The sequence below is a fragment of the Aulostomus chinensis genome, chromosome 3 (assembly GCF_037954235.1).
Source record: "Aulostomus chinensis isolate RoL2024-O1b breed Wild chromosome 3, RoL_Achi_v1.0, whole genome shotgun sequence".
NCBI classification, from domain to species: Eukaryota; Metazoa; Chordata; class Actinopteri; order Syngnathiformes; family Aulostomidae; genus Aulostomus; species Aulostomus chinensis.
In genome coordinates this window covers 2,060,777-2,077,500 of record NC_141322.1, presented here as the reverse complement: position 1 = coordinate 2,077,500, position 16,724 = coordinate 2,060,777, and the positions used below count along the sequence as shown (strand labels likewise).

At 49.5% G+C, this 16,724-nt stretch overlaps 1 protein-coding gene across 7 annotated transcripts; it reads right to left on the bottom strand.

Moving 5' to 3' along the window:
• Window positions 1–3,708: 3,708 nt before the first annotated feature.
• Window positions 3,709–15,766, bottom strand: bin2b (bridging integrator 2b). 7 transcript variants are annotated; one of them, XR_015111891.1, is made up of 13 exons: window positions 15,224–15,465; window positions 13,170–13,250; window positions 12,637–12,691; window positions 12,183–12,277; window positions 10,279–10,374; window positions 9,674–9,781; window positions 9,508–9,593; window positions 8,591–8,666; window positions 8,423–8,505; window positions 7,777–8,341; window positions 7,588–7,697; window positions 4,457–4,543; window positions 4,085–4,153 (listed from the first exon to the last, which is right to left on the bottom strand). XR_015111891.1 is itself a non-coding variant. In XM_086197985.1 (12 exons), exons 2-12 carry the CDS (start codon window positions 13,224–13,226, stop codon window positions 4,043–4,045), a joined length of 1,611 nt encoding a protein of 536 aa, XP_086054111.1. In that variant the 5' UTR covers window positions 13,227–13,250; window positions 15,591–15,766; the 3' UTR covers window positions 3,709–4,042. The 7 variants fall into 7 exon arrangements, 4 of the variants coding, with proteins under 4 accessions (XP_086054111.1, XP_086054095.1, XP_086054084.1 ...); XR_015111890.1 differs by having other exon boundaries at window positions 4,086–4,156; window positions 15,224–15,464; XR_015111892.1 differs by lacking the exon at window positions 4,085–4,153 and adding an exon at window positions 4,213–4,266.
• Between the last annotated feature and the right edge of the window lie 958 nt (window positions 15,767–16,724).

Below are 16,724 nucleotides of genomic sequence, written 5' to 3'. Positions count from 1 at the left end.
GGCTCCAGAGCAGCACCAGACTATAACCAGAGCAGCACCAGAACATAACCAGAGCAGCACCAGACTATAACCAGAGCAGCACCAGACTATAACCAGAGCAGCACCAGACTATAACCAGAGCAGCACCAGAACATAACCAGAGCAGCACCAGACTATAACCAGAGCAGCACCAGACTATAACCAGAGCAGCACCAGACTATAACCAGAGCAGCACCAGAACATAACCAGAGCAGCACCAGACTATAACCAGAGCAGCACCAGACTATAACCAGAGCAGCACCAGACTATAACCAGAGCAGCACCAGAACATAACCAGAGCAGCACCAGAACATAACCAGAGCAGCACCAGACTATAACCAGAGCAGCACCAGACTATAACCAGAGCAGCACCAGGCCTAAGGGTTGAGGTTCTCCTGCACAGAAAGACCCTCGGAGTAGAGTGGAGCCTTGAGTCTTCCACTGTGAGTATCACCTTTCACTATCAACCTCGGCTCTGTAAATAGCGCAGACAAAGTTACTGTTGAATAAAAACGGTAAACATATGTGGTTGTGATCAATCAGGGTGGATTCCCAGAGTTTCCTGGAAAACTTTCTAATGAAAAACAGTTATCTACAGTTCCTCTGTCAGCTCATCATTCAAGTTTCCACTCGACTGAGAAAATAGAGTCAAGAGCTGCAGATGGAATAATGAGGCAAAATCGACTTTGTTTCTACGTGTGTGATATGAAAGTTCCAATTGCTGTTATCAGCAAGGGACCAGGCCACCTGAAAGGAGTTATATTGGCAAACATATCAGTATTGTGTTTAGGGGAGAGCAGGAAAATGGTTTCTCTTCATTCTCAGTAATAAAAAACGTCTGTAAATCAGAGGCCAAGCATCACTTTACAGTTGGATGTTATTTTGTGAGTGTAGCACTGCCAGCCCGTAAAACAGGCAGAGGATGTTGTTTATAGCTTCAGCTGTTGGCCCGCGGACCTGCTCCCTCAACAAAAACATTTAAACTGAAGCAAAAGAGAAGCTACCACTAACTAGGATGAGGTGTGTTTGTAGTCCAACAGGAAGTTAGCCTCCCTCAAGTCCCTCCGCCAAAGGCCACTGGGACTGTGGCACTCGAGTTAGGGAGGTTGCATATAACAACAAACATTTATGATAACGGCGGCCCGGTGGAGCAGTGGTCCTCACTGTGGCCCCCCAGCAAGAAGGTTGTGGGTGGAGCAGTGGTCCTCCCTGTGGCCCCCCATCAAGAAGGTTGTGGGTGGAGCAGTGGTCCTCACTGTGGCCCCCCTCCAAGAAGGTTGTGGGTGGAGCAGTGGTCCTCACTGTGGCCCCCCTCCAAGAAGGTTGTGGGTGGAGCAGTGGTCCTCACTGTGGCCCCCCAGCAAGAAGGTTGTGGGTGGAGCAGTGGTCCTCCCTGTGGCCCCCCATCAAGAAGGTTGTGGGTGGAGCAGTGGTCCTCACTGTGGCCCCCCTCCAAGAAGGTTGTGGGTGGAGCAGTGGTCCTCACTGTGGCCCCCCTCCAAGAAGGTTGTGGGTGGAGCAGTGGTCCTCACTGTGGCCCCCCATCAAGAAGGTTGTGGGTGGAGCCCCGGCTGCAGCACGGGGTCTTTCTGGGTGAGTCTCCATGTTCTCCCTGTTCCTGCTGGGTTCTCTCTGGTACTCCAGCTTCCTCCACAGTCCAAAGACATCAAGAGGGACCAGGTTAATCCAGACTCTAAATTGACCGTAGGCGTGGCTGGGAGAGCCAATGGTTGTCTGTCTCTATGTGTTGGCCCTGCCATGGACTGGTGACCTGTCCAGGGGGAAGGCTGCTGGGATCAATGGATGATTGATGGATGGATGGATGGATGGATTTATGATAATTTCATTCAGCAGGATCACCTTCACTTCTGCTCAAATGCAGTCACTTGCTCAAGTACAAAGCTAACGTTATGCTACGGAGGAACTATACCATGATCACATGATATCACCGCAGCTAAGCTTTGCCTTTCTGTTGTATGTGGCATGTTGACATACAGTACCATATAATCCTCATTACCATATGGCATCTATTCTGCCATACAATACACCAGAAGGTGAGTAGGGGAGAATGGGGTCAGTTGAACCAGTGGGTATATGCGCCCACACCCTGTATCTCGGCAACTATAAATAAGAGCAGTCATGTGACCACAAATCAAGCTAGTGGTCTTCACATTACTCATTCCTCTCTCACTAAAATAGATTGAGAAAACCAGAGTAAAAAATCCCCCAAAAATGTCATGCTGAGGAAATGTATCGTGTTGTTGCAGTTCTCAATCCTGCATCTGAATTACAGATTATAATCCACTGTTAAACTATTAATTTGGCAAGTTTAGTAGGTGAACACAAATGTACGTTTTCCTTAAAAGTCTGTTGTTTTGTCTTTGTTGAATTTAGGGCCTCGAAATCGTTCAGGATTATTTCCAGTGGGTTTGAGTCAGTAGGGCTGGATATCAGGTGGTGGCCGCTGGCCCGTAAAGGCTCCAGTTACACCAACAAGTTGGGCTACTGGACCTTTTTTCTGGATTGTTCCAATTTGCATAATTACAGTACACAACAGCCTGCAGTATGTTCCCCTCCCTGTGTGGCAGCATGCTAACAATAAGCTAGCAGGCTGCAGCTGAGCTAAACAACAGGCTTTCGCTATCGCTGCAGTGTCTGTGTGAGTATTCCACACATCTAGGAGTCGAGAAACAGGTTTTCCCTCAGGAATTAGGAGCAAAGAGGAGTCTAATCCACAAGGACCCAGTATTACAACAAGTCTCTGTGTCACTGTGTTGACTTCATGTCACAAGAATGTTGCACAATGTAGTTTAGTCCAACCAGCGATACTTGGATGGAATCCCGTCTCCACTGACCTGGTTCAGAGGTGACAGTGTCAGTCAGTCTGCGTCCTCGCGCCTGCGCATTGGTTGAAATGAGTGGATGAACTAAAGTGTAAAACACTTGCAGGACACCACAGTAGATGGATTAACATCAACACCCCCTTCCTGGCCGCAACATTTTCCAGACTAAATACGCCTCTTAGCTGCAGGAGAAATTGCAGTTTAATGACAGGGGCATGTTGACTGTCACGGCTATTTGACCTAAATGGTAACCACACCAAAGGCAAACACAACCCCAGAGTCATGGAAGTCCCTTCATCACTCACGTGACATGTGCTGCCCTGTCCGGCTGCCCTTCTCTCCTACACGCTCTGCTTCCTCATCAAGATGCACAACCAAACTAAGAATGATGGTCCACAAACTTCCATCTATGTGTCTTGACAATATTTTAATTTTTCATTCTAGCGGCTCACTGAAGAGCTTCAATCTTGATTTATGTGCACAGGCTTGTCGCCATCATGTCATTTAGAAATTCAAGTGATGATGCATGTTAGACGCTTTTGGTTCCGAAGGTATTGAAGGTGTCGTCCTCCTCCTCCCCTGCTCATCCCTGCCTCGTCATGTCCTGTATGCGTACGGTTGAAACATCATCTTTAACATCTTAAATTGTCTTCCAACTTAATTGTCAGGCAGAATATTTATTAAAGCTCACATCTGCAGGGGGAGTTGGCGACACGCTGTCAGAGAAACCCGCCCAGCGGCCCGGTGTTTCAGATCAACGGTCCAACACGTGGTACCGTTAGCCGCTCCGTGAGCCAGACCACGCACACGAAGCTCAACAACAAACCACAACATGTTCTTTCACTTCAACTTTATTAGGAAATTATAAATGCATTCATAGAATTAGTATAAAAACAGACATTTTGATTCACAGTTTCATAGGAAGAGTGGAAAGACAAAAAGAGCAAAATACTGTAAAACACCCTTCACGAAATGTTCTAAAAGCTCAGTCACTTTTGTTCCCCCAGTTGCAACATCGCAGCATGTGAGAGGCCACGAGGGACTGGTGATTGTGTTTGTACAGCTTCCGCACCCGAAACATATGGGTTCACTCCCTCTGTGTGCGTGTGTGTGCGTGCGTGCGTGGCATCGACTGGTCTATGGAGGAGGAACCTATTACAGGCTGAAGAGGGACTATTGCCTCACTCGCTCTGAACAGGCTCGATGAGTTTTTCCGAGAAGATCCCAGAGTGGTTTTGGAGGTCCCTGTGCAGGTTCCAGCTCTCCTCCCTGATCCCCCTCAGCAGGCCTCCCTGCTGCAGGACGACAACGTTAAACACTTGTAAACCCTTCAAGAAAGCAGTCCAGCCTTCGCTCAGATGCTTGGTGAGTGACTGTCATCATTGACTTCTGGGAAGTTGATTTCCTGTGTTTTAAGAGAACAACTCAGAACTCTCACTTGAAACATTTCCTGCTAGCAGACTTGGTCTCGCAGAGGAACTATCACTGTGACGTCTGTCTGCCGACGCTCCTCGCACATCAACAAGAAGCGAGTATTTCCCAGTGATGATGCACACAGAGAGTGAAAGGGCCACAAACATGTTTCACACACAAACCTCATGCGTGCCAGCGAGCACCAGGATGATGTCTCCCTGTTCAAACTGGAGCAGGCCGTCCTTAGCGTGGCTCTCTAGCGCTACCCCCTGGTGGGAAACACACAATATGAAGCAACAGAGTTTCTCAGGTCCAGAATTGTGTGTGTAAACACAGAATCTGGTTTGAAAAAAGTCTCTACTACGTATAAACACTCTTCTTAAAAAGAGTCTCACTTTGAAATAACAACTTGAAGAAAATATGCTTCCTTTTTGTGCTTTTTCCCTCCAACAAAACTTAAGGGAGTGTTTGGTCGGCACCTGCTTGGATGGATTATCCTTCAAGGTGTTTACAGTCCTGGAACAGCACCTGTGCTCTCGGCCATCATCTCACAGCTGTATTACCATAAATACATACAATAAACCCTCCCTAGGTTGGTACGCGGCTGGTTCAATGCGTCCCCGATATCACGAACCTCCAGGTGTCAGAAGCAACGCGAGGCAGCCGTGCAACCCTCGTGGCGTTTCAGCCATGGTCCTGTAGCTACAACCTTAGATTGCACACGGCGAACGCTGGTCATGAAAGCAAATCTGGGGATGTAAACACAAAGTTTTTGCCTCACAACTCACAGCTGCACTCAGCAGGTCCAGACTGACGCCCTGCTCACAGATGTTCACTTCTCAAAGAATAAGAAAGAAACCTGAAGCCAGAGAATTTTGTTCTCCTCAAAAAACTACGAATGTGAATTTAGTCTAGACCAGTAGGGAGAAATATCAAGTCATATGAAAATTATAGGTGTCAGTTAACGCTTTATCAACTAGTTAACCCAACGTCCCTTTATTGCCGATAATTTTTTTAATTGTGATCAACGCGCACGGTGCTTTTTGACCCTTTGACCATGCCGTAGTTCATGGAAAACCAGAAGGGAACGCACCACTTGTCACACACGCGAGATGCAGCCGGTTGCAGCTTGTAAACAAAAAAACAAACTGAGGGCAGATGAGCGTTAAGGTGGGACGAACATGGAAAAGAATACGTCCGTTTTAAATGGCAAGTTCAACTTCAAAGCCCTGCCAGATGTCAGTCTCCACAGGAAAAAAGTGAGGTGCATTCACGGCAAAGCTGAATTTAGTTTCCACCGGAGTACAGCAGCCTCAAGTATCACTTGTCTGCGAAGCACACAGCTGAGGCAGAGAGCCCGTCGCTCCATGCTGGTTGTTTGGCACAACGGAGCCCATTGGAGGCGTCCACCACCTGCGATATCCCCACCACATCATTTGAGTCCTGTTCTGTGTTGCACTGCCCCCTGTTTAATGCTCACTTTGATCATTGCTTTTATTTAATTCAATTTATTCTGTGCATCACAGTTTGATGCAATGCATCAGGGTCATCCTTTTGTGTTCATGGCTTAATAGTTCAAGTACTTCAGTTCGTACTAGTAATCATTACTAGTATATTTGTTGGGCTTGAGTTTATAATTTTATTTTATTTTTTTACCCTATGTACCTTTTGTTTTGGGGTGGCACGGTGGAGCAGTGGTCCTCACCGTGGCCCCCATCAAGAAGGTTGTGGGTGGAGCAGTGGTCCTCACCGTGGCCCCCCAGCAAGAAGGTTGTGGGTGGAGCAGTGGTCCTCACTGTGGCCCCCAGCAAGAAGGTTGTGGGTGGAGCAGTGGTCCTCCCTGTGGCCCCCAGCAAGAAGGTTGTGGGTGGAGCCCCGGCTGCAGCACGGGGTCTTTCTGGGTGAGTCTCCATGTTCTCCCTGTTCCTGCTGGGTTCTCTCTGGTACTCCAGCTTCCTCCACAGTCCAAAGACATCAAGAGGGACCAGGTTAATCCAGACTCTAAACTGACCGTAGGCGTGGCTTGGAGAGCCAATGGTTGTCTGTCTCTATGTGTTGGTCCTGCCATGGACTGGTGACCTGTCCAGGGGGAAGGCTGCTGGGATAGGCTCCACCCCCACCACCCTGAACAGGAGAAGAGGGGGAACATGGAGGGATGGATCTTTTGTTTTGTTTGTACTTCTGGACAGTACATTGCTCCAACACTGATAAACGTGCTGCATTTGCAGAAAGCAACTATTTGCCTCTTCCCATGTTGATATGATTAATTAAAAAAATGAAAAATATCAGTTTAAGGTAGATTTAGAGCAGATAAAAAATATGTTATTCATCGTGAGTTAACTATGGACAACCATGCGATTCATCAGATTAATTTTTTTAATCGACTGACAGGTCTAATGAAAATATGACTGACAGCAACAAATGAGATAAAATAAAAATGGGGTGGTGGGGGTGGAGCCAATCCCAGCAGCCTTCCCCCTGGACAGGTCACCAGTCCATGGCAGGGCCAACACATAGAGACAGACAACCATTGGCTCTCCCAGCCACGCCTACGGTCAATTTAGAGTCTGGATTAACCTGGTCCCTCTTGATGTCTTTGGACTGTGGAGGAAGCTGGAGTACCAGAGAGAACCCAGCAGGAACAGGGAGAACATGCAGACTCACCCAGAAAGACACCGTGCTGCAGCCGGGGCTCCACCCACAACCTTCTTGATGGGGGCCACAGGGAGGACCACTGCTCCACCCACAACCTTCTTGCTGGGGGGCCACAGTGAGGACCACTGCTCCACCGGGCCGCCCTTCCAATCCCCACAAATAAATTTATGTTGCTTCAGAAGTTTTGGAAAACTGGACCCTCAAACTCTTCCTGAAGAAAAGAGTTTCTGAGGAACTTGTAGCAATGCAGGTCTGGAGGAGCAAAGGGTTTTCCCTAAAGTTTAGCGTGTTAAATATTCCCACCACTTTAGCATATTAACTCCCAATTGTAAGTTTTGAGCAGGTTTATTTTATGCTAACCAAGAAACAACACGTTTGATGGATAATGTTGGAAACATTATGAGAATGTGAAACCCTCCCACACCTGAAACACCATCGCTGCACAGCTCTTCCTGAGCACCTGCAGGTGCATCTATGCTAATAAAATAAATCCGTCACGTCAACACGTACAAGGCGGCCTCTCTGGGACCACCCGGTTTGTCCCTACTGGGCTGCTGTAGAAACAACTAGTCTGGTGATGATGAATGTATAATTATGAAAATTATATTTGATTTCTGCGAATAGAAGCCCTTCATCCTGAACTCTGCTCCTTGTTTACCTTGTACAGAAAGCCAGGTGGATGGTGAGACTCTGTGTCCTCCTGGCTACTGGATGCTGGTTCCGTCTCCTCCTCCTCCTCCTCCTTGGCAGGCAGGAGAGGCGGTTTTTCTGTGGAGCGGAAAGAGACTCGTGGGGCTGGAACTGGTGCAGGTTTGGGCTTGGTCTCCTCTGAAGGTGGATCACTCACACTGTCCAGCTCGGGACTGCTGGAGGCATCAACCTCTCCAGAACCACAGGGACCGGACGCCTCCTCATTGACTTCCTGGGTGACTTCCTGACCACCTTCCTCACTGACTTCCTGACCACCTTCCTCACTGACTTCCTGACCACCTTCCTCACTGACTTCCTGACCACCTTCCTGACCGGCAGCCTCCGATTTTGGGACACCCACGCCAGAGTCATCGGACTGGTTTGTGGCGAGCTCTGCCTCCGCTTCCATCTCGGTCTCCTCTGGACTCTGGCTTGCTGAGCTGCCGCGGCTGTGCTCACTGACACACACGGACTGCCTCTTGGGTGTGTTGGTGCCGCTGGAGCTGAGATCAGAGTCTGAGGAGTTGACCTCTTTGGAGGAGACGCAGCTTTCCTCTGTTAAACTGGTTTCTTCTGTTTGCGGACCGGGAGAAGGGGGCACGGAATCTTTTCCATTTTGGCTGGAGGAATGGATGGAGACGTGGTCAGCTGGGAAGGCTGTGTTGCAGGGGATGGGACTGGAGATGACCAAGGACTTCCTCTTCTTCGACTTGCTCGTTGCGCTGCATGAAGACAAAACACAGTATTTACTTTTGCACCTGGATATTTAAAGCAAAGTGTCTGAAAAACCTGTAGAGCCTCACCTGTTGAGACCCTTGATGATGAAAGCTTTCCCTGAGTGTTGAGACTCCAGTTTCTTCATCACATTGTACAGCTCGTGGTTCAGCTGCAACACAAATACTCTATTTATCATGTGAAGGTCCCATGAAGTCCTCCCCCGGGAGTGCGAAGGTGAGGAAATGAACTCTTACCACACTCATTTCCTTGTAGAAGACATCTCTCAGGTTCGATATGTTTTGGAACACCGTCACGTAGCAGCCGATCCGGCTACAGAGACAAAGAAAGACGTCCAGTGCAACTACACGACCTTGAGCAAAGTTACAACATTCACGGGACATCAGCAGTTTTTTATCTTCTCAAAAACCACCAGCAGATCATGATTTGGGGTTTTTGGTTGGCCCTTTTCCTCTCTCATGGCGCGTTGCCCTGTTTCCAAGCTGAGGGCTGCAGACGAGCACAGAGAGGAGGGGCACTGGGAGGAGGCAACATGGGGGAAGTCCAAGCCCCCCATCATCACCTCTCTTGAAGCAGGCAACAGGATGATCGCACCTCAGGTAAAACATCTCCAGGACCTCAGACACGTCAACATTTACCAGAGCGAGCGTTTAGAGCTCATGGCGAGCTGTGACACGACATCAGCGGATTACCGATATTTCTCTGTTGAACTACTTGTCCTCTAATATTCAGATATTACACCTGGACCACTTTACTAAATGTTCTGGCTTTATTTAATTTTCAACAACCTTCTTAAGGCCTGGCGATCGCCTCCTTATGATTCCACATGATCACATGACCCCTGCATGTGAAACTATACAGAAATAAACTTTGGAATTTCGGGCTCGTGGATGATTGAGAGCATCAAGGGAGTCTTCCCAAACAATCAGTATTCAATTCAACTGTTACCTCAAGTTGCACAGCTTTTCCAGACACTGGTAAAAGGCTCTTAGCAGTCGCGCTGCAGCGCCCGTCAGTCTGGAAGCTCTCATCCTGTCCTGGCAGAGGAAGCTGGAATCTCACCTCTCAGGTGAGTTTTCGCTTCACTTTGACACATTTCGTTATCAACGTTTCCACCCAGCAGAGTTTTATGTCGGCGCTGCAGCAGACAAACCTCTGGTAGAGGACCGGCAGCTCCTCCCGCAGCTCTTTATTCATCTCCTCAAAGACGCTCTGGGCTTTGTTGAACTCCTCCTCAGCCTGTCAAACACGACAAACCCCACAGTTGGAGCCTCTGACTTTTTGACATAAGAAAATTAATCTCTGCTGTTTGACAATACCTTAGAGATTTTAGCTTCGTCCTTTTTCTTGGCGTTCTGCAGCGCCTCCAGGTGGTGGCGTGCTGAATCGTAGTCCACCAGCTTTCTCCCGCGTTTGGCGACTCGTTCCTGACAAAGATGAAGACGGTCCTCATTGAGAAGGCTGGCCGTGATGTGACGAGTACCGGATCTTCTATCAAGAACATTACTGGTAACCTCCATCTTAGAGTTATCACGCTAGATCACATGATCAGCCGACGCTACGTGATCCTTGAGTGTACCCTGAATTTGGAAAAAACACTTTTGCATTCCATGTCCCAGACACTTGGAATAAGCTGCAGCTTACAAACCGACACGTCACCAACAACTGAGAACCGAGACTGAAAACCTTCCCTTCATCGAAGCACATTTGTCTGCCGTGTGCTTGTGTGTCATTCCTCCGTCTCACTGTTCTATTACAGCTTGTTCTCGTCCGTGACACCTGCTGTGTCTGCGTATCGTTGGGGTTCCTCACGACTATCTGTTCCTTAATGCCTTCATTATGATTGCTGTCCAGTCAGATTCCCCTGATAAAGCAGGAGTGGCAGGAGCCTCCCCAGGAGCAGTGCAGCGGGGGCAGCGGGTACCTTGACCTCGGGGAACTGGCTCGTGTAGTTCTCCATGGTGCGAACAATCTGGTCGCTGAGCTTCTCCTCGTAGTCGTTCCACAGCAGGTCTTCACTCTGACACACAGTTACGAGCCCATCGTTATTTCACAGAAAGAAATCAAGTTCCAGTAAGAAGAGTTAGAACCCCAGAAAGGAACCCGATGGGACATTCCGTGCTGGTACAGTCATCGCGATGGTCATCATTACTGGGAGCTTATCAACCTTTTTGGTTAAAGAAAATGTTGAAGTTTTCTGGTACAACTGAAAATATGATTAAAGGATCTGTGTGACTCTGAATTTTAGCTGCGGTCGTTGAATATCAGCTGACAACCTTCCAGTGGATCAAACAACGTCGGTTGAGCCCGAAAGAGAAACGCCCTCTATTCACCCCCCCGTTGCTTGGATACAAACTGAGTACGGTGAGATAATCTGCTGCCCTCCTCTCAAGTCCGTCTGACTCAACACCTCGACCACCATATTTGCCAGCTCATTTAAAATCTGCTGTGGTTCTAGGCTGTGCCTGTCTGAGCCCATGTGTGAGAGCGGTGCAGCCCAATGCCAGCGGGGAGTTGCAGCTCTTCTGTAGGGACGCACAACTGACATACGACTTCCTCCTGATACAATGAAGCTCAGCAGCATTTGTGCTGTGGAGCTCAACGCGCCACAAACGCTGCCGAGTCTGGGCGGCAGCAGCGACTCCTTCCAGAAGTCCCGGGCCGGTTTATCCAGACGTATTGTGAGCGGTTTCCTGACAACGGCTCCTGCATGCAACAAAATCGTTCCGATGTAAAACTGCTCACAATGACGTCAGCGGCTTCGCTGTGGAGTTTTATGAATGTTGCTTTGGCCTTTTGAGCACCTCAGACAATTGTTCTCCTGTTCCACCGCATCAAAGCACCACGAGCGAGAGCAGAGAACCAAACACCACGTCTCTGCTGCCCCGCCAGGCGTGCCCATCCTCCTGAGCGCCAGGAAGATGACGTCATCAGTGGATGCTACATAGTCACAGAGCCTTTCTACCTCAACTGCATGAACGCATCTGTCAACGGCCTCATGGTTTTTCAATCATTCATTAATTAGTCTGGGCCGCTCTGGGCAGCCCAGTTCCAGAGGGATTAATAACGCGACACTCATGGCTTCATGTCAAACTGTCATTTTAAACATCATCAATTGACGTTTACTTCAGTGTCTGAAATATTTCTGATGTTTCTGACCAACACACCACACTCAAATATGTCCTTTATCATCCTAAATACTTTGAGGTGAGGGACGTCTCTCCTGGTCCGGCCTGTGGAGCCTTTGAGGCAAATCCTAGTTCATGATTTACGTCGGAGTTTGACGAGTATGACAAGATTTCACCGCTGGCGTGAGCCCATCAGGCGCACGTCCACCCTCCACCCAGGCTGCAGGAGGAATTGGATCCGCAGCCTAACTATCGTACTTAGAGCCGCATTCATTTACATTTCAATACACGTGTTTAAGTAGGTGACTCACCTGCCTGACAGGGTTCAAGTTTGTTTTACTGTCTTTCAGTGTTCTGTGGGAATATTGGTGGTGCATGTGGCTGGTTTTGAGACGAATGACCGTGATCCCCGGGCGATGCTAACGCTGCGCTCAGTCAGCTGGATGTAAAATAGCTCCGGATGAAGGTGCTGACAGGAGAACCTGCGGTCGCTTCTTAAAGCCAGAATCCTTCATAATGGACCGTTACCGTCTTGAGGAGTTTCATTCACAAAAATAAACCTTCCTAAAGCAACAGATTCAAGCAGGAACAGAAGGACCACCGCAAACTTCCTCCCAGGTGCTCAGCAAAAGCAAGTTTCCTCTAGTGAACCAGATTTTAGTCGTGGACCCACAGTCACAGATGAACATGAGGAACGTACTTCTGTAATGACGGCGAGCTCATCGCCTCCGCTCCAGTCCGACTCATAGACGTCCCGCAGCGTCTGCGACAGCCGCTTCGACGTCTCATGTACGGCTGTGGGCAAAGGACAAGAAAATCTTGGTCAGGCTCACAAATGTCTGAGAGAAACTTATCTGGCATCAGCAGAGTTTTGAGGAGGTATTGTGTTTTTGTGGCGGTGCTGCTACACCCACTCCAGAAGGTCAGAACAACACTGGCTTCCTGAGCGCAGCTGCTGATGCGAGCAGCGGCAGCTGACAGCGCTGGAAAAGCTCTGGTTTCTTGCACATGAATCACATATTCTGTGCTGTGTCAGCTGATCTTTGTCTGCTCTTGAACAACATGGCAAAACAGATGGCATCCCAGAATAGCAGACGCTCACTTCCCTATTCTTCATCGATTCCCCTCCGCAGAACCACAGCTCTTGTACGCACCTTTCACCGCCGCGTGGTACGCCTTGACGTCTTTGAACAACCTGCTTCCATCCATCTGTGAGCGCCGGGAAAACAGAGAACAGATGATAAGGCGACACCATTTGACAGACAGCTTGACAAAATATTCTTTTACACAAAGTGACGGCGATGTTGTGTTCGTATATTACACAACAATCACTAGATTTGAGTGGTGAAGTGAAAGCCGCAGGTCAGTCAGTGCGTTAGCTTCCTTCCTGTTCCTGTGGGTTTCACTGCAGCGTGTACAGCAGCGGCGCTGAAGGCGGCGACGCCAGGCCGCGTTACGCTGCACCACTCAGAACACCGGCTCACATCATTTGGTATCCAGCCTGATGTTTGTACACAAACTCGATAAGAATCAGTCAAGAGTTGCAGTATTTCCTGTTTACAAGTTGCTTGTGCCAGCTTGGGAGTCTGAGCCGCACAAACTAGCATCGCTGCACGGAGGCGAGATGAGCGACCATCACTGAGCACCGCGGCGGGAGCCCCTCGTGGGGGGGGGGGGGGGGTGTTACCTGCTGTTTGTTGAGGTTGAAGGAGCACTGCTCAAACTGCTCATCCTTGGTCTCCATGGTTTTGCCCAATTTCTGAAGAACCTGAGGGGACGAGAGAGTCAGGTTTGATCACATCCTACATTTCTACACCCGGGAACAATGAACGCTTGCAGAAGTTTCCCCATTCCCTCTTCCTCTCATCGAGACCTGCCGCCTGCGTGACCCCCGGTGCAACGGGAGTGCGGGTGGTGGTGCGAGAGGCTTCACACAGCGATGCTCCAGGTTTGCTCAGGTACTGAGGTTTTGCTGAGGCAAACCCTTTGATCTGTGACTGCTTTGATCACTCGAATATCATCAAAACTGATCCCGAATCCCGTCTGTCATCGCAAAACTGATCCCGAATCCCGTCTGTCATCGTAAAACTGATCCCGAATCCCGTCTGTCATCGCAAAACTGATCCCGAATCCCGTCTGTCATCGCAAAACTGATCCAGAATCCCGTCTCTTATCTCAAAACTGATCCAGAATCCCGTCTGTCATCGCAAAACTGATCCAGAATCCCGTCTCTTATCTCAAAACTGATCCAGAATCTAGCCTGTCATTCCAAACTGTCATCTCAGACTTCTGCACCGCCTCCAGACACCAGCAACACTCTCAAGCCTCCGAGCTGTTTCTACTGTAAACCTACAACAGTACCAACACACACACACACACACACACACACACACACACACACACACACACACACTTTGGTTCACCAGCAGCCAGATGCATTTTTTCTAAAAAGGAGCCGTAAGTGTGAATACATCAAATACATTTGGATCCATTTGGACGTCTTTCATCTGAGAACTTTTCCTCTGGGAGGCCATCTTCATTCACGTCAAACTTTCAGTACTTCAGCCACGGCCGGAGGATTCCAGCTTTACCCTCCCTTGCAGTGAGCACAGCTCTGTGGAGGCTCACACACACATTTTTGAAGGTTTTACCACATCTGATCATCGTATTTGGACAAGACGCATTTTTGAGGAGGATTCCTGAAATATTTTTTTACAGAATGGTGACCACAAAACGTAAAGCAAATAACACATTTTATTAAAGTAAAACCGCTCCTGTGCCTCTCGGTGACCCCAGGCCCATCTGTGGATCATCTGTTCTGGAGTTCTCAGGACTGATCAAGGCCACACACCCACACTGATACACAGCCAGAAGGGAAGGTTCCTACTCGGCTCTGGGACTGATCCTGGATCCTGGACCATGTTGGGCTCTTTGTTGGGTTCCTTGTGGACAACTAGAGTCTCTGTTCCAGGCTCTTTGGGTCTACCAGAGAACAAGAACGTCAAGCGACTCACTGGGGAAAGGATGGAGCTTTATTTTTCAGAGCTGGCGATGAAAGGAGCTACGGAGAGAGAGACGTCTCTCCTGCTGCTCACCTCAGCTGTGACTCGGACGTGTGTAGAACTCACAAGTCCAACACACACCGGCGGTGAAAGTGGACGCGAGGCGTTTCTGACCCACTTCCCTGAATGGTGGAGTGAAAATGAAGAATGGGGAGCTACAGACACGCTGGCTGCTGCTTTAGGTGGGGAGACAACCACAAAAATACTCAGCAAATGAGAGGAAGCATGATCAGGAAGTGGCAGCCTGAGGGTGTGTGTGTGTGTGTGTGTGTGTGTGTGTGTCGACAGAACAACACTGTGGCGCTGTGAGAGTTTAACACAAGCTGCTGCTTAATGTGTTGGAGCACATTTAACAACAGGCTTGTGGTTCTTTCTCTTGTGTGTCCTCATAGGAGTCACAGTCGAGACAACACAACACAACACCACAACACAACACCGCACTCATGCATGTGCGTCCTCTGAAGACTCTTAAGTCCTCTTCTTTGGAGAGATACAGCGACTCTCTTCCCCTGGAACAGCGGAGACTCTGCGGGCCCCTAAGCCTGGGCCGCCACCCGGACGGTTACTGTCTCAGTTCCGAGGACCTGCGCTACAGCCGGGAAGCAGCGCAGCCGCGGCCTCACAAGTTCATCACACTGACCGCGGTGCAGGCGAATCGGAGGACCGGAACCAGACTCACCTTCTCTTGAGCTCGGTTCAGGGACTTCTGGACCCTCTTGGCGAGGAGCCCGGCTCCGGCCTGGAGGTTTGGACCCATCTTGTTCTCGGCCATCGTGTCTCGTCTCGGTGCTGCTTCCTCTAGAGGAACTGAGCTGCGGGCTGATCTGACTCGCTTCAAGGCGACGGAGGTGGAGCAACAATGTCAAGACTCACAAACGCGCGCGCAACATACACACACACACGGACCTCGCTGAGTACGCCACCCCCCCCCCTTCACGTCATCATCATATGCGTATCTGCTCGCGTAAAGGAATCAATGCGTGTTGTTGCGCGTCCCGAACACCGTCAGTACTATTGCATACCTGAGACTCACCTGAGAGACTCACCTTCGAGACACGCGTGTAGGTGGCGTTAGAGGTGATGACGATGAGGAGTACCTGAGTCAGCACAGTGACGCAAACAGGAGCGGCAGAAATTTTGAGATTAAATTTGATTTGATTTGCTTTCTACGGAAGACGATGAGGGTCAGGAGAACTCAGTTGAGAATCGTTGGAGATGGAGGTGCGTGTTTCAGGGTGCTCTGGAGGCGGAGAGAAAGAGCGGCCCAAAGTATCTGAGCATCTACGTCAAGGATGACGTCAACAGGTGAGGCTGACCTGGACACCTCACATCACACAGCTGGTCGGGCTCACCGGCCTCGTTAGGACACCGGGGATGTCTGGGATGTCACCTAAAGTTCGAGCAGTGACCGCTGAGAGGACCACCGGGACCCCGCTGCCGTCCACCGCAGGCCCTCCGAGAGACCTGCCTCCATCCTCTCCATCCTGGAGCACACCCCCCCCCCCCCCCCCCCCCTCCTGGTTATAGGAGTCCTTCTCTCCCCTCAGCATCACCCGCTGCGTCACTGCTGCACGCACGCTTTTCTGTTCCCCCACGAAGAGGGAGTGGAGGAGAAACACTCCAGCTCTGTGGCGTCAGCCGCTACACGTCAACAGCCGGTGCAGCTCTCATTCTCAAGCAGGATTTATGATCACGTCATTATTCCCTCCATCGTCACTCAGCTGCTCCATAAAGAGCCTCAGGGGAGCACCCGGATGGAGGGAGGTAGATAGGCAGTAGTACAAGCAGTACTCCTCCACGGGTACTTGCAGGTATTGTCTGCACTTGTTACTTGTAGTAACGTGTTTTCACCAGCAAACGGCGCTAAATACCAACGCGGGCGAGGGCCCGCTGATCAGCATTGGGCTGATCGATAGGAACTGATGATCGATACGTGCCGCTACTGATGCTCCCAGCAAACCAATGACGTCATCGTCTGGATTAAAATATACCTCTATTATAATATTGATCGATCTATCTATCCATCATCTATCCATCTATCTATCTATCTATCTATCCATCTATCTATCTACATACCATCTATCTATCCATCATCTATCTATCTATCTATCTATCTATCTATCTATCTATCTATCTATCCATCTTTCTATCTATCTATCTATCTACGATCCGTCCATCTA